At 48.6% G+C, this 23,475-nt stretch overlaps 1 protein-coding gene across 1 annotated transcript in view; it reads left to right on the plus strand.

Annotated features, from left to right (window-relative positions):
- DNAH14 (dynein axonemal heavy chain 14) overlaps window positions 1-23,475 on the plus strand; it is a 499,756-nt gene that overhangs the window by 44,802 nt on the left and 431,479 nt on the right. The window contains exons 6-7 of the mRNA XM_034764559.1: window positions 4,928-5,058; window positions 22,748-22,912. Coding sequence (XP_034620450.1) covers window positions 4,928-5,058; window positions 22,748-22,912 — 296 coding nt within the window. The remainder of the gene's footprint in view (window positions 1-4,927; window positions 5,059-22,747; window positions 22,913-23,475) is intronic.

Below are 23,475 nucleotides of genomic sequence, written 5' to 3' on the forward strand. Positions count from 1 at the left end.
GAGTCTGGTGGCACCTTAAAGACTAACAGATTTATTTGGGCATAAGCTTTCGTGAGTAAAAACCTCACTTCTTCGGATGCATAGAGTCTCTATGCATCCGAAGAAGTGAGGTTTTTACTCACGAAAGCTTATGCCCAAATAAATCTGTTAGTCTTTAAGGTGCCACCAGACTCTTTGTTGTTTTTGTAGATACAGACTAACACGGCTACCCCCTGATACTTGACACTTTTTATCAGATTCCTTTTTGATTTTTCAAGTAAAGGGCTCTTGATGGAGCCATACTGGCATCTTCCTATCTTTCCTTGGCATTGGGATAGCTTGGAGTTGTGCCTTTAATATTGACTCCTTGATAACTTGCCAGCTGTCCTGAATTCCTTTGTCCCTTAGATTTTCTTCTTATGGGACCTCACCTACCAGTTCTCCAAGTTTTTGTTAGTCTGTTTTGAAGTCTGTTATCCTTATTCTGTTTCTCTCACTCCTTCCTTTCCCTAGAGTCATGAAATCTATCACTTCATAATCACTTTCACCCAAAACTATCTTTCACCTTCATATTCACTACCAATTCCTCCCTTTTGGTCAGAATCCAGTCTAAAATCGCTGCCTCCCAGGTTACTTCCTCCACCTTCTGAAACAAAAAGTTGTCCCCACTACATTCCAAATATTTAGTGGAAATGGTCTATTTTGTCTTATTGCTTTTCCAGCAGATATCTGGGTAAAGTGCCCCATTTCTACTAGGTCTTGGGTTTTGGATATTTGTTTGTTCTAGAAATGCCTCATTCAGTTCCTCTTTCTGATTTATTGGTCTATAGTAGACCCTTTCCATGAAGTCACCTGTTTTTTGTTTTGTTTTAAACCCCTTTTACTTCTGCCAAACACACATTCAACTACTGTTCTACATCTGCTGAGAGTGTAACTAAATCTTCTTTTGTCAGGGCCTCCAAGATCAGGAAATGGTTTCATAAACCCAGGCAAAAAGGGTCCCTGGGGTCCCTTAGAAAAATAGTGGGGAAAGTTACTCCATTTATGACCATATCATTTGGTTGGAATAGCCTGTCCAGGAAGGTAGAAGCTCAACTTTTCCAGTGCATCCATAATTCGGCCTCAGTGGTTGACAAGAGCCTGTATAACAATGGAGTAGTGCCCTTTGTGATTTATGTATTCTTGTGCTCCTTGAAGAGGGCAAACTATGGGCACAGGAGTCCCATGGCACAATTAGGGAACCCCATTGTCTCAAAGTCAGCAACTACTTAGGGACATTGTTCATACTCACCACCTTTGGGTAGATTATATACCTGATTGCCTCGGAAACCACAGCTCCAGCAGTCGACTTGCCAACACCAAGTTGGTAATCAAAGGAGATGTCCGGAGTGGCTAGCTACCAGATGGTTATAGTAACCCACTTCTGGAGCAGCCTGGTCGCCCTCATGTGTGTGTCGTGATGCTGGAGGACTGCTCCACAGAGCTCTAGAAATGTTGCTTTCTTCATGGGAAAGTTCTGGAGCCACTCCTGTGGTCATCCCAGGTGTGCATGACAATGTGATCCTAACAGTCTGTGTTTGTGGCCCTGCTCCAGAAGCACCAGTCTACCTAGGGGGCAATAACAGCTATACCGTGAGCTGTGAGCAGCATCAATTGAAGTATGCTGCATCTGTATTGTCATTGTCCTCCTCCTCCAAAAGATGCCTTTGGTAGATCAGAAAACACTGCTAATACGTCCACCAGCATCTCTTGGATGCTCTGCCTGTTTCCTGGCACAGGAGTGAAAATGCAAGTAGGATAAGTTCTTCAAATGGTGACTCCTCTATGGCCGACCCAGCGCCCCCTCAGTTCCTTCTTACTGCCTGTGACAGTCGTTGGAACTGTGGAGGGCGGCATAGCTGATCTCCACCTCCCTAGCTCTTTACTTGTTATACTGTAGATAGTTGTTTAGTGTAGATTTAATAGTTTTAACAGCTATAGTGTAGTTAATAGTAAGTTTTATAGATAGTGTAGATAGTACTTGGAGGAAACGGGGTTTATCCCCTTCCCTCCTCCCTGGTACCAGGGCCCATGCCTAGGTCTCCGGGTTTCAAGCCTTGCTTGGCCTGTCTCAAGCCGATGCCTGCCAGAGACCCCACGACTCCTGCTTGAAGTGCCTGGAGGAATCCCATCAACCAGATAAGTGCTGCATTTGTAAGGCTTTCAAGCCTCGGACAAAAAAGGAGCGGGACTTTTGTTTAAAATAGCTCCTAATGGAAGCGGCACTTAGCCCGGTGCCCGCAGCACCACGCACACACCAGGCGCCGTCGGTCCGAAGCGTGCCTCTGGCACCAGAATGACCCAGCACCAGCAAAGACTCTTGGTACCAGCCATCTCCGGCACTGGTACAGATGTGACATCACTCGCTGTCTCCGCGGCCCAAGAAACAGCACAAACCACCTGCTGCTCTTGAGCAGTTGCAGGCGCCACCTGTGCCCCCATTGGAGCAACGGCCTGTGTCGGACCGCCCCATGAAGGCTCCAACTCCGGCACTGTAGATTCCGGTGCCGGAAGCGCTGTTGAGTCAGGGGCACACCGTGGTTGAGCTTGGCCTACCGTCCACTCCGGAGACCTTCTCCACTGCTCGCGACCTGATCACGCTGACTGAGCCTGGACCGTCTCATCTTCCGACACCGCCAGTGCAGACTGTTCCATCCATAGGGAAGCCTGTCTTCATGCGACCTCCATCGCAGAGTGAGACAGCTCGGTACCGATCTTGCTCCCGGTCCAGGTCGCAGTCCCGATCCTGTCGATGGTCTCGGCACCGATCCCCCATCTCGGGGCCGGTCGTACTCGCGGCGCAGCTCTGCCTCACGAAGGTCTCCCTCCCGGTATGATCGGTATCGATCCAGGAATGGATATGAGCAACACATCTCGAAGAACAACAGTTGCTCATATCCATTCCAAACCCACCCTCCTTCCCCACTGTCGGAGTAGCCGGCAAGAAGGAACTGAGGGGGCGCTGGGTCGGCAGGGGCATATATCCGGTGCCACTCCAGCCGACCCACCAAGTGTTGCTAGGGTAAAAATCTTCTGATGATAGTGCACGCTGCGCGTGCACAACTAATTGGAATGGATATGAGCACCACATCTCGAAGAACAACAGTTACAAAGGTGATTAACCGTCTTTTCTTCAAATGGTGACTCCTCTATGGCTGGCTCTGGTTGCTGGGAGAATGCAGACTCAAAAGTCATCTCAGCTGGATGTGTTTGTGGGGTATGACAAATTCCTCTCAAGTGCTGTGGGATGGGTAGTCAAGCTTTCCCACAGAGCACCACGAACAATGGACTAGAGTGACTACAGCTGACAAGGTCACTTAGCAGCATAGTTCTATGATTCTATAGGCTGGTTTGACTCAGGTCTGCATAGTGCACTGTGGACACACAAGTGTGAGACCCACGTTCAGAAATTCTATCTTAGGGTCAATATTTAGAGTGGATGCTCAAACATGAGCTTACAAATACCAAGCCTGTGGCTTGAGTCCCCCACAGACCTGGCTTTATGTCCCAGTGTGGACCTAGCCTAAGAAACCTCTTCTCTGTTCACACTCCTCTTCCCACTATTGGAGCCTCACCCCACTGCTGAAGCACTTACTGCTGGGGTCTGGCAGGGATAACCTTACTGATTTGGGGGCAGCTCTGGCATTTTCACCATGGAAATTAAGAAAACCTGGTGTAGTCTGAATAGGATTGTGTGTACTTAAGCAATCCTCCTCTATGTTCCTACTCCTCTCTTCCCACCATTGTTTTGCTTCCATAGGCATTGAACTCTACCACATGGAGTTAAAAATGGCAATTGTTGTCTTGTAGATGGACATAGGCGAGCCTTAGCTCTGACCAGTTTGCCTTTCTAATGATGCCTAGACTGGGAGGAGCTGAGGCTGGCTTATCCCAGTGAACAGGAAGGCAAACTAGTTCCCCCCACGTGGGCTCATATCCATGGAGAAGAGAGGAATGAGGAGACAGGTTGGTCTTTCTGAAAGTCTCCCTGTGTTGCTCAAGTCTCAATTGCCAATTTCCTTTCACTACTACTGGTAATCTCAGTTGAGCACCATGGTGATAGTAAGCTTAGCGTTTCCCAGCAACTACCTCATCAGGAGAAGGTGCACAGAAATGCCTTATCCTCATTTCAGGACCTTATTCAGTTCTCATGAAGGAGTAAGAGAGAGACATGGTGATCCCCTATTGGCCCCAGGGAACATACTTACTTTTAATAGTCCTAGCACTCCATAAACCACAAAGCTCACTAACCTGCCCTGGTGCGTCTCACATTAATATGGAGTAGTGTGTATGGTATTAGGGGGCTAACTGATAAATATCCTTTAACTTTTGTTATACGTTATCCTTTTGTTAGTGATGCCTTCAAGATATTGTGAATTTGTGCTTTAATTAGTTCAGTATTGTGCATTTCTAATGATAGGTTTATTGCAGTGGTTCTCAAACTTTTGTACTGGTGACCCCTTTCACATAACAAGCCTCTGAGTGCGACCACCTTTATAAATTAAAAACATATTTTCATACATTTAACACCATTATAAATGCTGGAGGCAAAGTGGGGTTTGGGGTGGAGGCTGACAGCTCGCGACACCCCATGTAATAACCTCACGGCCCCCTGAGGGGTCCCGACCCCCAGTTTGAGAACCCCTGGTTTATTGTATATAACAGTCCAGAAATGTAGTAGATAGATGGATCTGTAAGGTAGGAATATCAGTACTTTCATCTGATATATACTACCATCAGTTGTTCTCATAATTCAAATTAATTTGTGGGAATTCATCCCCCTGGTGAATTTGTTCCTTGATCTTTATTTTACTCAACTATGTACCTTATTTGGGTATGTATTACAAATGTAAAAAGATTCCTTTAAAAACTGATTTTTCTCCCCCCTCCCCCCCCCCCCATACACCAGAACCAATTGATGATGTGATAAAGCATATTTTGAGGCTGAGAGGCAAACTTGGCTGGCAAACAGTATTACCACCACGTGGATACATAGCTGAAGAGACGAAGGCGACTATAATTCAGAAGATTGCACTTCAGGTAATTTTCTTTATTTGTCTGTAGAATTTTGCCTTGTGAAAATGAGAATTGAATGTAAATTTAGTTAAAATAGTTCTCTTGCCTATTTTTTCCCCCGAACATAATTCTGTCCTTAAATCAGAACAGAATGCTCAGCATGAGTAAAACATTAGTAGGATTGGGGCCTAAACCTTTAAAATCATAAGTGATATAGCCTATGCCTTGTAAGAGGCAGAGACATTCTGGGGAGTGGAAGGAGCGAGACACCTTGAATAATGATGCCTGGCAGTGCTATATTTGTCTCCAGGTGTCCTGGGAGGGCATAGTAAGAAGTGGCTTTTAATGAAGTCTGTACTGTGAGCAGCGTTAGCCAGATATTTCTTCACATTCACTGGAGTGCTGATAGCCAAAATATGTCTGTCCCTTTGTAAGTGCAGTAGTGATGGTAAGAGTCCTTCTTGTGTTCTCTCTTCAATAAAGTGCACTCTTACAGAGCCAGACATAGTTTGGGCCTGTGTATGCAGAACAGCAAGTTATGCAAGTCCTAGTGGGGCAAGTATTCTTTGTCATCATCAACAATAGAAAAGCAGTCTCTTTTCATTAGAAATTCTTCCCTATTTAGAACTGTTACTGATGCCAATGCAGCTACATTGGTGGTAGAAAATGTTTAAAAAAAAAAATTCAGTGTAGACAAGCAACAGAGGGGCCTCTGGCACCTTTAAGTCTAACAGAAGTATTGGGAGCATAAGCTTTCGTGGGTAAGAACCTCACTTCTTCAAATGCAAGACAAGTGTAGACAAGAAATCTGATGTGCAGGAACAAGGGGCACCTCTTCATCCACCTGGATCTTTGTATGCTGACATTTATATAATTGTGATCAGCTTCAAAAGGTCAACTACTGTTGCAGGAAATCAGAAAAATCTGCTTCATAGTACTAGTTATTCATTTATTCTTTCACATTTGTTACCATTGACCCTTCATTTGTTAGTATTTTGCATTTTTCTTTAAAGTTCTCACCATTACATTTTCACCAGTAGAAGCCAGGATGGCAGTGCTAGTGTAGACAGGCAGCTGGTGTCTGTTAGCATTATAATCACTAGCCGTAATTATGGTAGTAAAATAGGAATATTTGAAGAAAAGAAAAAAAAAAAACCTTAGTTGCTAAGTGGGTGCTCCTTATTCATAGACAGATAGTAACAAAATGGAGGCCATTTGGTAAATTAAATTTTGATTTGGAATGTAGGAGGGGATACAGGAAACTTTTATTGTAGACCTCCTCTATAAACCACAAGTCTTGACAGGATTTGATTTTAATCAATAAAGGCTGATTTCAGTGTGTCAGCTGAAATTATCATTATCAGTCAGCGTGATTGCAGTCCTCCCCCCAGCAGCACCTTACACCTGCATGGATCAGATGTCAGCAGCACAGCAGCAACTCAGAGAGCCCTCTGCAGCCCTGCTGCCATGGACCTGCTCTCTCACTTGCCAGGTGGGAGCCCTGCCAGGACTCACCCACTCACTCACTCCTGTGACATCAGAACTGCAGAGGGATCCCTGCAGGCACAAGGTTGGGGGTGGAAGGCTGCAATCCTGGCAGAGCAGAGCAGAGACTCCTGTCTAGGACAGCAAAGGGGAGGAGGAGAATGAGCCCTGGCCCCGACAGGAACTATTTAGCAGTGGGATGGCCTCCCCTGTATTGGGGCTCATCTAGGCCACTGACTCCCTGCCGAAACTTAAATTAGATTGAATTAAAATTGATAGAAATAGGGGGGAAAAGTTTTTAAAAATAGATTTCCATCAAAATTAAAAAAATATAAAATTCTGCCAAAACTAATAACTTTGTGGTAGAAGAAGCCTTCCAAATGGTTTGATTATTATTTCTTCCCATCATAAGTCATCAGTGTCAATTACTATGTGGTTCAAGGTATGAAAGACATTTTTTATATATATATATATATATATATATATATATATATATATATATAAAAAAAGAACACTGGTTTTCAACCTTTTTTCATTTGCATAAATTTCAAATGGGCATGCGGATCCCTTTGGAAATCTTGGACATAGTCTGCAGGCCGACAAGGACCACAGGTTGAAAACCACTGTCCTAGAACATCCCACTTGCAGGATATCTATTAAATTGCCATGTGTGTATAGCTTTTCTAGAGTACCTGGCATTTGGGATGGCATGAGCTTTATACTTCTATTACCTGTTTCCCTGTAGGAGTGAAAGTAATTGCATTTCTCTTGTATTGCACAGTTGGATTTTCAGCATTAATTCCTTCAAAAGTGGTGATTATGCTTCTATATTTTGATCGAAACTGATGAAGTGATATTGCCTTACTGCAAATTATTTAAATACTGAACAACACAATACTTGGTTTCTAGAGGAAAGAAAATCGTACATAAATATCATGGTAACAGCAATTCAAAATGCATAGAAGGTATTTAGAAATCTGGTTTCAAATAATGTAGTACTTATAACATTGGCAAAGTTTGTTGCATCATAGTAACTGGTTGAGAAGTATAAGGGCTTCCTCCAGTTTAACACCCTGTGTGCATCTTGATATAGATAGTAGGAAGCCAGATTTTGAAACATTGACTCCATGCATTACTAGCTAGCTACCTGGTTTACTTGTGCAAATGAAAATTTTGCATAGGAACCTGCTTCTGCATGCAAAATGTTCCTGCCCATTGTTAGAGGCAGGATCAAAAATATACCCCGCAGTATATCATACGCCTTGCAACTTTTGATTCAAAAGCTTATTTGTCTATGTAATGGTAGTTTTTCTATGTCCCTACAAAAAGCATTATAATTTGATAAAATGTAGTTCATTCAACTTGTATTCATGCCATATTTTCAAAACTACTAGATAGTAACAGTACTTAGAACGTTAAATAGCACCTTTTTTCTAACATTCACAAAGTGCTTCACAATATTAATTGATTAAACCTAACAATGCTCCTATAACAGGGACGGGCGAACTTTTTTTGGCCTGAGGGCCACATCGGGTTTCGGAAATTGTATGGAGGGCCGGTTAGAGGAGGCTGTGCCTCCCCAAACAGCCAGGCATGGCTCGGCCCCAGCCCCTGCCCCATCCCCCCCTGCTTCTTGCCCCCAGGACCCCTGCCCCATCTACCTTCCCCGCCGCCCTGTTCCCTGACTGCCCCCCGCCGCCCCATACAACCCCTCCTTTCATTCCTGACTGCCCTGCCCCAGGACCCCTGCCCCATCCAACCACCCCTTCTCCTTGACCACCCCTGGAACCTCTGCCCTGACTGCCTCCTGCTGTCCCATCCAACCCCCCCTCCTTCCTGACTACCCTCACAACAAGCCTTTCAGGTACAACAATGGAGAAGCCAGACAGCGTTGATGGCCCATTATGGGGAATCCACGCTACCAAAGACTATCATAGGATCTGTGTACAATGAAGACTTCTGAGACGGAAAACACAGACAATGGACACTGCTTGATTCATATCAAAGGATCTTTGCAGCAAGCTGGAAGAAACTATAAAAGAGGGGAAGTGACATCATCAAATTGCCTCTCTCCCTCCGCAGCTCAACACCTGGAAACATGTCTGGAGAACAAAGATTGAACTGGGGAGGTGATCCCTGGCTGAAAAGAGGAAGTCCAGTTTGCTTGGAAGGAACTTTATGAAGGAATTGTACCATCAGATTGAGACACTGCTTGATTCAAATCCTGTCTAGTTTATAGAACACAGATTGTGATTTTACTTTTATTTCTTAGGTAACCAACTTTGATCTGTATGCTTATTATTTATAATCACTTAAAATCTACGTTTCTGTAGTTAATCTGTTTTATATTTTATGTAAAACAGTGAGTTTTGCTTGCGGTGCTTGTAGAATCTGCTCAGTTTACAAAAGCTGCTACAAAAGCCGCCCCCTCCCTCAGTGTGGAGAGGATTGGGTAATAAACTTACACTAGTCAGGCTTCTGCTCAGGGCAAGATGGTACAGCCCTGGGGTCCTGAGCTGGGGGAATTGGCTGGAGCCTCTATTGTTAGTTCATGAGTAGCTAGAAGCATTCATGTAACTCAGCTGGGTGTGTCCCTTCCTGTGGATGGCAGTGTAGGTGTAGAACCTGGAAAGGATTGTTGTTTGTCACAGCATCACAGTGTGAGAAGGGGCCCAGATTAGTATGCCAGAGGGCTCAGTGGTACCCCGGTTCCAGGTTGCACCCCAGGGAACCTGTCTCAGGGATATTGATAATCATAGCTGTGGAGATAAGTCTGCAGGTTTTGCATCTGCTGTTCTGGAAGGGTCTGGTACTGCTTTGAGTTCGTGTGTCCTGATCTATGGGGAGTTTGCTTCTGATGATGAGCTTGGTGAGCTTTGGGAGCAGAGGGGGTTCAGGAAAGAATTGTTTTATGGTGTAGTCTCCATCAAGTATGGGTTGTAATTGTTTGATGATACCCTGTATGGGTTCCGGTGTTGGGTGACAACCAGGGGTATGTGATAAACAGCAGTAGATATCTATAGCTAGGCACTCAGATACCACAAAATGTGCCTCGAGAAGTTAGTCTGGGATACACACCTTAACACATTTAAAACTGCCTTCGCAAAACAAGGACACTACACCAGAGAAGGTGATTTGTGTCATGGAACTGGCTATCCAGATATCCCAAGAGAACCTGCTTCAATACAGGGCGGGGGGGAACCCACTAACCACACAACAGATTAATGTTGGGAATAAGGTTCGATTGCAGGGCTCCTGTGTCTTTTTATCCCCATATTCCAACCATAAAACTCTTTACTCATTAAGGAAGAGAATTTTAACCGTGAACGCAAGCAGCAAATGGGAGTTTTGGAGAGCGAATGTGAGAAGCTTTCCTCCTTCCAGATTCAGCATTATGTGTGATAAGACCACCAAAGATGTAGCAGTGGTTGTGACTTGCAGTGGGTGTGCCATGTTCTCTTTCCAGCCTGAAGGCAGAGGGGATTTCACGTGCATAAGTGTGAGTTGGTGGCTGTGTTGTAGGAAAAGATTCTTGTATTGGAAGGGCAGCTTGAGACACTGCTGAGAGTCAGAGAAGCCGAGGAGTTCCTAAACATCCAGGTTTGGGAAACACTGGTACCCCAGCCACCCCAGGTTCAAGGAAGAATGGAGCTGGCCACCAAAAAATTGGAGAAACATGAATTCAGAGAGGAGATCTGGTGTCTCATTTACATAAGAGGGCAAGTGGTCACAGCAGCATTCTACATGGCTGGACACAGATGAGGATGGGCAGGCTGTGGCCACCATGGAGAAGACATCTGGGAAGAATTCCATATAGCTGGAAGCTTCCAATCGGTACCAAGTTCTCAGCATGAAAACTATGGAGGATACCAAGATCTCAAGAGCCAGCAGGTCCAAGGGAACTGAGGTGTATGGGATACACCTGCAGATGGCACCGTGACCCAACCTGTAAGAAAATCAAACTTACCTACAAACTGTTCTCCTACAGTCCAAGGAAAAAAGACCATCCTTGTTGGAGATTCATAACTCAGAAAAATCAGAAGAATATAATGCAATGGACAGGCAGAAATCAGGACCATTTGCTGCCTTTCTGGAGCCAAGACACAAGATATTATTCTAAGACTGAATATTATTTCTGAAGTCAGGAAGCAAGGATCCTTTGATATTGGTTCATCGCGACACTAATGACTCTGCATTGAGGTATATCTTGCAGATAGTAGATCACTTCAGGGAACTCAAAAGCATGTTGAAGAATAAGAATGTCCAAGGGATCTTTTCTGAGTTCCTTCCTGTCCCATGAGCAAAGGGAGACAGGAGGCAGAAGATTCTGAAAGTGAATCACTGGCTAGATAAGTGATGTGGAGAGTAAGATTTTGATTTTGTGGAGTATCGGTTCACCTTCTAAGAAGAGAGGGGTCTGTATCTTTTGGATGGCCTCCATCTCAGTAGAAGGGGAACCAATCTCCTTGGGGACAGGCTGGCTAGAGTAGTGAGGAGGGGGCTTGTAGCAGTTCAGACTCACCCCTGCAGCGCCTTCTGCTGGTCTCTTCTGGGAATTAGCTCATCGACCCAGGAGCGCCCTCTGCAGGCCGGTGTCCCTCCCTGGACTCTGGTGCCCTCTTAGCTGGGGTGCTTCTCCCTGGCAGTAACTCCTTTCTCTTGGGGTCTCCCCTCCCCGGGAAACCCCCACCCGCTATCCCCACCTCGCTTCAGTATAAGGCTACTGTCAGTCATCGTTTAGCCCCCATACCCTGGGGCAGACTGCAGTATCATCTATTCATCACTGGCAAGGTTGGGTTTGGACCTGCTGCCTTTGCCTACCCCTGGGCTGCCCTCTGCAACCCTCAGTACCTGTTGGCCTTATGCTAGGCCGCTGTCTGGGGCTTTCCAGGCTGGAGCTCCTCAGCTCCTCTGCCCTTTCCCCCAGCCCTGCTCCACTCAGGTACCCTGTCTCTAGCTTCCTGCAGCCAGGCCCTTCTCTCTCTGAATGCAGAAAGAGACTGCTTCTGGGCCTCTGGCTCACAGCCTTTTATAGGGACCAGCGGGGCCTGACTGGGGCATGGCCCAGCTGCGGCTGCTTCCCCAATCAGCCCAGGTCTTTCTTTCACAGCCTGCCAGCCCTCTCCCAGGGCTGGTTCCAACCCTATCAGGGCTGGAGTGGGTCACCACCCTGCTACAGGGCTAAACTAATAGCAAAAGGGGAGGGTAAAAAGAGGGAAGATATGAGCATTCAGCACAAAATAGAGAGATTGAGAACAAAATTAGTCAAGGAACCAAAAGACATGAAGAGAGGAAATGATTTAATTGCCTATACACCAACGCTAACAGGCTGGGAAACAAACAAAGAATTGGAATTGTTCATTCATGAGCACAAATTAGATCTAGTTGGTATTACTGAGACCTGGTGGAATGATTTGCATGATTAGAATGTTCAAATCAATTGCTACAACCTATTTGGTTCAGCGGTCCTTCACTCCAGGACATCTCACTCAGACCCCACTACCTATGTAAGGCTTGGGAGTCACCTAATTGGAATCGATATGAGCAAGCACTCGAAGAAGACAAGATGGTTACTCACCTTTGTAACTGTTGTTCTTCGAGATGTATTGCTCATATCCATTCCAAACCCGTCCTCCTTCCCCACTATTGGAGTAGCCGGCAAGAAGGAACTGAGGGGCTCTGGGTCAGCAGGGGCATATATCCGGCACCATAAGGGCACCACTCCAGGGGGTGCCTCAGACCCATCCCCGGGTAGCGTTGCCCATCATCCGCACCATTCAGGCTAATGCCAAGACAATATGGCAGACCCCTGCCTCTATCCCACCTACTGTCAGAGGGGTGGAGAGGAAATACTTTGCTCCCTTTAAGAAGTATGAATACTTCTATACTCACCCTCAGCCCTGTTCACTGGTGATGTCCTCAGTGAATGCAAGGGAACAGCATGGTCAACAGGCTGCAGTGCTGTGGGAGCGGTGCCGGGAGTGGCTTCTCGAGCAGGATCGGCGCTCTGACCGGTGCCGGGAGCAGCGTCGGGAGTCTGAACGGTACCGAGGTCCAGGGCGGTGCCACGAGGCAGAACGGTACCGTAAGTATGACCAGTGCCGTGATAGAGAATGGTGCCGGGACTGCGAGCGATGCTGGGACCTACTCCTAGATCGGGAGCGGTGCCGAGAGTCCACGCTCGGAGATGGTGGACGTAATAGGGCCGGCTTGCCCCTAGACTGCACCTCATGGGTGGGATGCGGTACTGTACTCTGATTCAGTGCTTCTTCTGTAAGGGTAACGAGGTCCTTCGCCGTCGCAAATGTCTCCGGCGTCGATGGAAGACGGGGCTCAACCACGGTGCGGGTCGGGGAGCCAGTCCGCGCCGGACTCAACGGCTCTTCTTCCGGTGCCGGAGTCAACATTGCCGATATCGGCGCCTGTATCCTCGGTCGCTGTGGTCCCGGACGTGCATCCGAGGTTGGTAAGGGGGGTGCCGGTGCCTGTTGTTCCAAAGTCTCTTCTGACCTAGGGACAGGGACCGGCTCCGAGGTGCTTGCGGTGGATGTGGTACCGGCGAAGGCCGGTGCCGTGGGACTCTATCCGCGTCTCCTCGCAGTGCAGTACTGGAAGTCGCCACCGGAGCACTGCGCACTGAGGCACTCGGTGCTGGAACTTGACGTGCCAAAGGAGGATCTGGGCTGAGGGCTGCCTCCATAAGGAGCTGTTTGAGTCTAAAGCCCCGCTCCTTTTTGGTTCAAGGCCTGAAAGCCTTACATATCTTGCACTTTTCGGTCTGGTGAGACTCCCCGAGGCACTTTAAACAAGAGTCGTGGGGATCTCCCATTGGCATAGGCTTCGAACAGGCTGAGCAAGGCTTAAAGCCCGGAGCCTTGGGCATGAGCCCAGGTGTCACGCCGGGAGGAAGGGAGGGACCCCTTCCAACCCGCTAACTTCACTTATAAATTGAAATCTATAACTAACAACTACTGTATTACACTAAATCTATAACTATATAACTACAACAGTACAGAAAAGTTAATAAAAAGGGGGAAAGAACCCAGTAGTAATTTAGGGAAATGGCACAAGCATGATTTGCAAGCATATGACCAAACACCCACCTCAGAGTATGCTGGGCAGTGTGCTTTGCCTCACTTTGTGGTGCAAAAGTCCAACAAACACATGTTCCTTTAACATGCGACTCCCCCCTCTCTCTACTGCACCCCACTCACAGTTGTTGTCCTTGGTCAGCAAAGACCCAGAGTTCAGAAGTGCGTTTGTGTGAGTTCACCTCCCACTCCTATGGTGATGGTGGGGAGAGAGGGGTCAAGTCTTGCCTCAGCTCGCTCTGCGTTGCTGCCTGCTGTTGCCACCTCTGTCATTCACTCTGCTTCTGGCTGCTGTGTTGTCTGCCACTCTGCTGCTGCGCTGTTGGCCAGTGCCTGCATCATTGTTTGCTGCACCGCTGGCTGTTGCATCATCAATCACTCCACAGCTTTGCCGCTGGCTGCTGCATCATCATTCACACCACCTGTGCATCACTCTACTGCAACCTCTGCGATGTCTTGAGGTCCCACCACCTAACACAGCTCTCAGTGATTTCAGCAGTTAATAGGGGAGCCTCACTAATTGGGCAGTGTCACGGGGTCCACTAAGCACACGTGGCATCTTCCTCCTGGCCATCCTGGTGATTAGCTCTGCCAGATGCTGTGCCCTCCTCAGTGGTCTCTCTACTCATCTTCTCTCAGTCTGCAGCCTCTCTCGCTCTCTGGCCAAGTCACTATTTTCCTCCCATTCTGGGGAAATCGCATTCCTTTCAGACCAGCTGTCTGACTGACGTCTCAAACGCCCTGTGCTACTGGTAGGGGAACCCAGGACTTCCTTCTATACTGGGTTCCATCCCAAGGACCCTATAACATGCAGCCCAGGCCTCTATTGTCCTAGCCCTTGCTGCTGTTTCCCTGGGCTTCTCTCTTTGGGTTTGCCAGCCCACTCAACTCCTCTAAGGGAGTGACTGCGGACTCCTTCTCTGCAGCCCCCCTTTGCTACTTGCAGCTTGCGGGCTTTAAACAGACCCCCCCTGTTCCTGCCCAGTTGAGCCTGCTACTAATTAGTGGCCTGCTTGTAGCCTACATTTCTCCCCAGCTTGCTGCTTAATTGGTTAATTAGGCCTGCCTGGCCTAATTTACCCTATCAGGGCCAGTGTGGGAAATAAACCCCATCACAGGCAGGCTAGTCAGTCTCTCTTTCATTGGAGACCCTGCCTCCGAGTGGAAAATTGCTGTGTGGTCTCTGATGCATTTAAGTTCTTGTGCTGTGGCTATATCTTGATGGAGAGTTGGAGGTTTGGTGTTTGCTAATACAGAAAGCCATGTAGTAGTGTTGATTTTAAAAGTTCCCATGAGGGTTCACATAGTTTGATTTAGCTGCCTATCCACAAGTTGGGTATGGCAGCTTCTTGTCCACGCAAGTGCACAGTACTCTGCAACGAGTATGCCAGGGCCAAGGCAAATGTTTGTAGCACTGGGACAGTTGATCCCTACTAAGTTTTTTGAATAATGTTGATGCAAGTCTTCACTTTTAGAAGCTACTTTCTTGAGGTGGTCATGAAAGGTCAGTGTGTGGTCAAGAGTAATACTTGGCTTTGGGTCATAATGAACAGTGTCACCAGAAAACTCGACCGAATGTTTTGTGCAATTCTATTGTCAAGGTGGAAAGTAGGGACTACTGATAAACTTGGATTTTTTCTCAGCTACCACTTTTGGAAGTAGTCTGCCATGATCTTAAGTTTAGATGTAGGGGTCACTTCAAGTTCTTTAGTTATGAGCATGAGTTGCGAGTACCAGATCATCAGCATACACAATCATTTCAGGCATAGTGCCTATATAGACATTGAAGAGTGTTGCAGTGAGTACAGAGCTTTTGTGGTAGCCCATTATTCAAAGTGTGTAGCTTTCTGGTTTGACTTCTGAGGTATAGGTATAGGAGTAGGTGCAAGCAAACAATATGGCTTTTTACATTTAGCTATATTAAATGTACACATCTAGGAACAAACAGCGTAGGCCATACTTACAGGATGGGAGACTTTATCCTGGGAAGCAGTGTCTCTGAAAAAGATTTGGGGGTCATGGTGGATAATCTGCTGAACATGAGCTACCAACTTGTGATGCTGTGACCAAAAGAGCTAATGCAAACCTGGGATGCATAAACAGAGGAATCTCAAGTATGAGTAGAGAGGTTCTTCTTCGAGTGCTTGCTCATATCGATTCCAATTAGGTGTGCGCGCGCTGCGTGCACGATCGTCAGAGAATTTTCTACCCTAGGAACACCCAGTGGGTCGGCTGTGGAGCCCCCTGGAGTGGCGCCTTCATGGCGCTGGATATATACCCCAGCCGATCCAGCGTCCCCTCAGTTCCTTCTTACCGCCCGTGACGGTTGTTGGAACTGTGGAGCGCGGCATAGCTGTTCTCCACTCTCCCTAGCTTTATTCGTTAGTTCTTGTAGATAGTTAAGTGTATTCTTACATTAGTAGTTTGTAGTTAATAGTTTGAAGAGTAGTTATAGATAGTTGTAAGTAGTTAGCGGGGGTTAAGGGGGCTATTATCTCTTCCCCCCCTCCCCGGCGCACAGCCAGGCTCATGCCCAAGGCTCCTGGCTTTAAGCCGTGCGCGACCTGTGCTAAGCCTATGCCAACGGGAGACCCTCACGACTCTTGTCTGAAGTGTTTAGAGGAGTCTCACCAGATGGACAAGTGTAAGATCTGCCAGGCTTTCAGGCCCAGGACCAAAAAGGAACGGGACTTTAGACTTAAGCAGCTCCTTATGGAGGCGGCACTTAGCCCAGATACTCCTTCGGCGCGCCAAGTTCCGGCACCGAGTGCCTCAGTGCGCAGTGCCCCAGCGGCATCCTCCGGTACTTCACCGCGAGCAGACGCAGATAAGGCCCCACGGCACCGTCCTCCCTCGGCACCACGTCCGCCGCAAGCCCCTCGGCGCCGGTCCCTGTCTCTGGGACATAAAAGACCCCACAAGACCAAGGACGCTGCCGTCCAACAGGCACCAGCTCCACCCGCACCGGTGGTAGAGCCGCGTCCGGCTTCGGAACGCCAGCGGGGGCAGGCTTCGTTAACACCATTGACTCCGGCACCGGGTGTAGGGCCGTTGAGTCCGGTGCGGACTGGCTCACCACCTCGTCCTGTGGTGGAGCCCTGTCTCCCTTCTACACCGGAGACTTTTGCTACGGCGAAAGACCTCATCGCTCTCACGGAGCTGGTGCCATCTCAACTTGCGGCACCACATGCCCTTCGTTCTGTGCAATCCAGGGGCAAGCCTGCTCTGATACGCCTGCCATCTCCAAGCGTGGACTCGCGGCACTGCTCCTGGTCTCGGAGCAGGTCCTGGCACCGATCTTCATCTCTGCGCCGGTCATACTCGCAGCCCAGATCTTCCTCCTGGCACCGGTCTGCCTCTCAGCACCGATCTGAGCATCGGTACCGGTCGGAGTCCAGACACAGTTCTCGGCACTGGTATGAGCGCTGCTCTCGTTCGCGAGGCCACTCCCGGCACCGAGTTTACAGACGGTCTTTGTCTTCCCGATCCGGATCCCGGTACCGACATGGCCATCAGCACCGTTCTCGGTCCCAGTACCATTCACCGGCACCGCACAGAGACCGTTCGCCGGTGGACCGGCACCGCTCGGCACCATACCAGGATGAGTCCCTGCAACCACGCTCGGCACCGCCCTGGCCCTCGAGATTGGTGTCTCGCTAGTCTGAAGGGGCTTTCTGTTCAGCATACCCTGCTCCGGGTCAGGCTGCAGACGACTTGGGTCATTGGCAGGAGGGGTCAGAGGACCTTAGACAGGACCCTGCGCATTGGTCTTTCTGGACCTCATGGGCGTATCACCAAGCTCAAGGGTTTCCACCAGCGGCCTCTCGCTCGGCACACTCTGAGCTCAGGGTTCCTGAGGCCACCATCTCCCGTCCTATCCCAGGGGGCATGGAGGCTCCGGTGCCGACACCCACGCAGGCAGCCCCAGACCCCGGTGCAAGGGATCCTGCACATCAGGGACCCTTGGAGCCGGACCCTCATATGGATCCTTTACCCCCTGAGGCGGTGTCCTCATCTTCCCCGGATGAGGCGGTAGCGGGTACAACAGCCTCAGGCCCACCTCCAATAGACCTCCGTGCCCACCAAGACTTGTTGCGTAGGGTGGCACGAAATATGGACCTACAGGCTGAGGACATAGTGGAGGTGGAGGACCTGGTGGTGAGCATCCTTTCAGCTGATGCCCCATCCCGGGTGGCGTTGCCCATTATCCGTACGATCCAGGCTAAAGCTAATGCCATATAGCAAACCCCGGCCTCCATCCCTCCCACTGCCAGAGGTGTAGAGAGGAAGTACTTTGTCCCCTCTAAAGACCATGAGTACCTCTATACACACACTCCGCTGTGTTCACTGGTAGTCTCCTTAGTGAACGCTAGAGAACGCCATGGTCAGCAGGCAGCAGTGCCCAAATCGAAGGACGCTAAACGCTTCAATTTGTTTGGATGCAAGGTTTACTCAGCGGGGAGTCTGCAGCTCAGAGCCGCAAACCAACAGGCGTTCCTGAGTTGGTACAATTACAACTCATGGAATTCCATGGGTAAATTTAAAGAGTTGGTCCCCCAGGACTCGAGGGAGGAGTTCGGGGCCCTAGTGGAGGAAGGTAAAAAAGGTGGCTAGGACTTCCTTGCAGGCCTCCTTGGACATTGCTGACTCGGCCGCCAGCACACTAGCGTCTGGGATAGCCATGCGATGCGTCTCCTGGCTCCAGGTTTCGGGGTTACCGCCAGAACTGCAGCAGACCCTGCAAGATCTGCCGTTCGAAGGCCAGGGGTTGTTCTCGGACAAGATGGACTCTCGGTTGCACAGCCTCAAGGACTCCAGAACCATCATGCGCTCCCTGGGGATGCATGTCCCAGGACCCCAGCGGAGGCCCTTTAGGCCCCAGCCACAAAGGTTCTACCCTCCTCCTCCTCATCTGAGACAGAACTTCCCCAGAAGGCGGAAATGAGGTGGTAGACGGAGGTCGACCGGCCCCCAACCTGGTCAGAACCAAGGCCCTCCTAGGCCACCTTCAGGACCTAGGCAAAACTTTTGAAGGGGCGCCCGAGGACGGCGCGCCAGCCACTACCCAGGATCCATCTCCTTTCTTTCAGGATCGCCTCTCCCATTTCCACTGTGCTTGGTCCCTTATAACCTCGGATCGTTGGGTCCTCCGCACGGTGGAGAGGGGATACACTCTCCAGTTTTCTTCGTCCCCCCCCTCCACCTCCCCTCCCCGTCCCTCTTCAGGGACCCTTCTCACGAGCATCTCCTTACACAGGAGGTTTAGGGGCTCCTCTCTATGGGGGGCCATAGAGGAGGTTCCCCCAGAGTTAAGGGGCAGGGGGTTTTACTCCCGCTACTTCCTGATACCCAAATCAAAAGGGGGTCTGCGACCCATTTTAGACCTACGCGGACTCAACAAATTCATAGTAAAGTTTAAGTTCCGCATGGTCTCCTTGGGGACCATTATCCCTTCCCTGGATCCTGGAGACTGGTACGCTGCCCTCGACATGAAAGACGCATATTTTTATATAGCAATCTACCCCCCTCACAGGCGCTCCCTTCGATTTGTAGTAAACAATGAGCACTACCAATTTGCCGTCTTTCCCTTGGCTGCAGCTCCCAGAGAGTTCACCAAATATATGGCTGTAATGGCAGCATACCTTCGTCGACAAAGGATACAGGTGTTCCCATATCTAGACGACTGGCTGGTGCGTGGCTGCACCAGGGTGCAAGTTCAGGCTCACGTCCGGATAATACTACAAGCATTCCACAAGTTAAGCATTCTACTTAACAAAGAAAAGTCCTCTCTGGAGCCAGCCCAGAGAATAGAGTTTATCAGGGCAGTTTTAGACTCCAGACTCGCCCGAGCTCTTCTGCCAGACACTCGGTTTCACACCATTGCAAACATCATCCACGGGCTCCAGGTCTTCCCGATCACCACAGTAAGGACGTGCCTTGGCCTGTTGGGACACATGGCCTCTTGCACTGACATAACCAGGTATGCCAGACTTCGGCTTCGCCCGCTTCAGGCCTGGGTATCGTCGGTGTACCGTCCTTATCGGGACAACCTAAACATGGTGGTCCCGGTTCCAGACTCGGTCTTGACCTCTCTCACCTGGTGGCTGGATCACAGGGTTTGTGCAGGAGTGCCGTTTCATGCCCCACAACCCTCCCTGCACCTGGTCACGGACACTTCATCTCTAGGTTGGGGCGCTCACCTTGGGGAGCACCATACCCAGGGCCTGTGGACCGCATCCCAACTAGCTCTGCACATCAATGTTCGAGAGCTGATGGCGGTGCGCCTAGCCTGTCAGGCATTTCTCGGTCTCCTACATGGCCGTTGCGTGTCAGTCCTCAGAGACAACACCACGGCCATGTTCTACATCAACAAGCAAGGAGGAGCCCGTCTCTCTCTCCTATTCGACTCTGGGAGTTCTGCATTGCCCACTCGATACATCTAATGGCATCGTTCCTCCCTGGAGTCCAGAACACTCTAGCGGACCATCTCAGCAGATCCTTCCAGACGCACGAGTGGTCAATTCGCCCGGATATCATCCATTCCATCGTCCAGAGGTGGGAATTTCCCCAGGTCGACCTGTTTGCCTCACGAGCCAACAGGAAGTGCCACGTGTTCTGCTCCCTCCAAGGGCGATCTCCGGGCTCCCTGTCGGACGCTTTCCTCCTACCATGGAGAGACCAGCTGTTCTACGCTTTCCCTCCATTCCCGCTGGTCCACAGGGTGCTGCTCAAGCTACACAGAGACAAGGCATGTATGATTCTAGTCGCTCCAGCTTGGCCAAGACAACACTGGTACACCACGCTTCTGGAGCTATCGGTATAAGCTCCGATCACGCTTCCCTTGTGGCCAGACTTGATCTCTCAGGACCACGTCCGACTCAGTCACCCCGACCTGCAATCCCTCCACCTTACAGCATAGATGCTCCATGGCTGAATCGGACAGAGCTATGATACTCACATCCCGTGCAACAGATTCTGCCGGGAAGTAGAAAGCCCTCTACACTGGACACTTACTTAGCCAAGTGGAAACGGTTCTCCTGTTGGTGCGAGCAGCGGGCCACACCCCCCCTTGCAGGCGTCTGTTCCTCTTATACTCGAATATCTCCTATCCCTGAAACAGCAGGGCTTGGCGATATCTTCAATCAGGGTTCACCTGGCCGCTATATTGGCGTTCCATCCAGGAGAACACACTTCCTCAGTTTTCTCTAACCCGATGGTCGTCAGATTCCTCAAGGGCTTAGACCGGCTATACCCACAGCAACGCCAGCCCATTCTGGCATGGGATCTTAACCTGGTTCTCTCCAACCTCACGGGGCCCCTGTTCGAGCCATTGGCTACCTGCTTACTCCTTTATCTATCTTGGAAGACAGCCTTCCTGGTAGCCATCACTTCAGCGAGGTGTGTTTCTGAAATCAGGGCGCTCACGTCGGAGACCCCGTACACAGTCTTCCATAAAGACAAGGTGCAGCTTCGCCCCCACCCTGCCTTTCTTCCCAAGGTAGTATCAGCTTTCCATGTGAACCAGGATATATTTCTCCCGGTCTTCTATCCTAAGCCTCACGCCACCCGTCAAGACCAGCGTATGCACTCCTTGGACGTACGCAGGGCCCTGGCTTTCTATATTGAGTGTACGAAACCATTTAGGAAGACGACGCAACTCTTCGTTGCAGTGGCCAACCAGATGAAAGGCTTACCGGTCTCCTCGCAGTGTCTCCCTCTTGGATCACGTCCTGCATTCGTGCTTGCTACGACTTGGCCGGTGCCCCGAGGCCGCGCCTCACCGCCCACTCCATGAGGGCCCAAGCCTCCTCGACTGCCTTCCTGGCTCATGTCCCGATCCAGGACATTTGTAGAGCTGCGGTTTGGTCATCGGTCCACACCTTCGCCACTCACTATGCGCTTGTACAGTAGTCCAGAGACGATGCTGCATTCGGATCAGCGGTTTTGCACATAGTGATGTCTCACTCCGACCCCACTGCCTAGGTAAGGCTTGGTAGTCACCTAATTGGAATCGATATGATCAAGCACTCGAAGAAGAAAAAATGGTTACTCACCTTTGTAACTGTTGTTCTTCGAGATGTGTTACTCATATCCATTCCAAACCCACCCCCCTTCCCCACTGTCGGAGTAGCCGGCAAGAAGGAACTGAGGGGACGCTGGGTCGGCTGGGGTATATATCCAGCGCCATGAAGGCGCCACTCCAGGGGGCTCCACAGCCGATCCACCGGGTGTTGCTAGGGTAGAAAATTCTCCGACAATCGTGCACGCGGTGTGCGCACACCTAATTGGAATGGATATGAGCAACACATCTTGAAGAACAACAGTTACAAAGGTGAGTAACCGTTTTTGTTTGTTTTGTTTTGTTTTTACCTTTGCATTTGGCCCTGGTGCTACCACTACTAGAATATTGTGTCCCGTTGTGGTTTCCACTATTCAAGAAGGATGTTATTAAATTGGTGAGGGTTCAGAGAAGAGCCACCAGGATGATTAGAGGATTAGAAAACATGCCTTATAGTGATAGACTCAAGGAGCTCAATCTGTTTAGCTTAACAAAGAGAAGGGTAAGAGGTGACTGGAGTACAGTCTATAAGTATCTGCATGGGGAACAAATATTTGAAAATGGGCTGTTCAATATAGCAGAGAAAGATCTAACATGATCCAATGGCTGGAAGTTGAAGCTAGACAAATGCAGCCAGGAAATAAGGTGTACATTTTTAACAGTATGAGTAATTATCCATTGGTACAATTTACCAAGGGTTGTGGTGGATTCTCCATCACTGACCATTTTAAAATCAAGATTGGATGTTTTTCTAAAAGGTGTGCTCTAAGGATCGTTTTGAGGAAATTCTGTGGCTTATGTTATACAGAAGGTTAGGTCCCTTCTGGCCTTGGAATCTGTGAACATTTAAAAACTCTCCTGTCATGGAACAGAAGACTAATTGGATTGATGCTACTTGAAGAGCTATATGATGTAATAAGAAGTAATTTTCCAGCTAATTCTGATGCCATTATTCATCATTCTGTTTTTAGTCAGTCTGTTTGAATTTATTATCTACTTATGGTAAAGTACATAATCAATTTGTAATTATGAAAAATAAGTGGTGCAGTAATTTAATGTATGTATCCTTTGCTAACAGAGACCTTTATTACTGAAAGATAGTGGAGAATATGTATATTGTCTCAGAAGAAGCAGGAACAACCCTAAGGCTCCCTATAATCCATACGATCTTCAAGTTGTCTCTGCAAATTCAGCTAGACATAATAAAGAATATTGGACCATTACTGCTTCATTTGTATCCAAGGTATCTATATAATAATTTCAGAATTTACATTCACAGCAGTAATTGTAACTCAGGAGTTTTGAAACTTTTTTGTAGAATGTATCCACCACACCTCCTATTTATGATCTTACAACATATCAGTGGAAATTAAAGTACTTGCATATTTAAATCATACATTATGGCACTCAAACCCCTCTAATGTGTGCGCCACACATACAGATTGATGAGTTTGCTATTGGCTGCAAGTTAACAGACCTGGGTCATTTTTCTCAGGCAGAAGAGGCTTCTGCTTTTAGACCCAGAGTTCTGGGTTTGATCCCTGCTGTCAACGAGCCATTGAGGGGCATCACGTTACACTTATATTATATGAAAAAGTGGTATTGGGAAAGTATTTAAGGTGGATTTTTCAAAATTGATCAGCATTGGCCTATATTTGCTCCCTTTGAAGTCTGTGGTAAAACTCCCATTGATTTCAGTGGAAGCAGAACAACACTGAACAACATTAAGCCAACACTGAGCATTTTTGAAAATCTCACTCAGTATATTTTTATCTGCCTTTTAGTGATTTACAGCTGGAAATAAAG

This window comes from Trachemys scripta, chromosome 3 (assembly GCF_013100865.1).
Source record: "Trachemys scripta elegans isolate TJP31775 chromosome 3, CAS_Tse_1.0, whole genome shotgun sequence".
NCBI classification, from domain to species: domain Eukaryota; kingdom Metazoa; phylum Chordata; order Testudines; family Emydidae; genus Trachemys; species Trachemys scripta.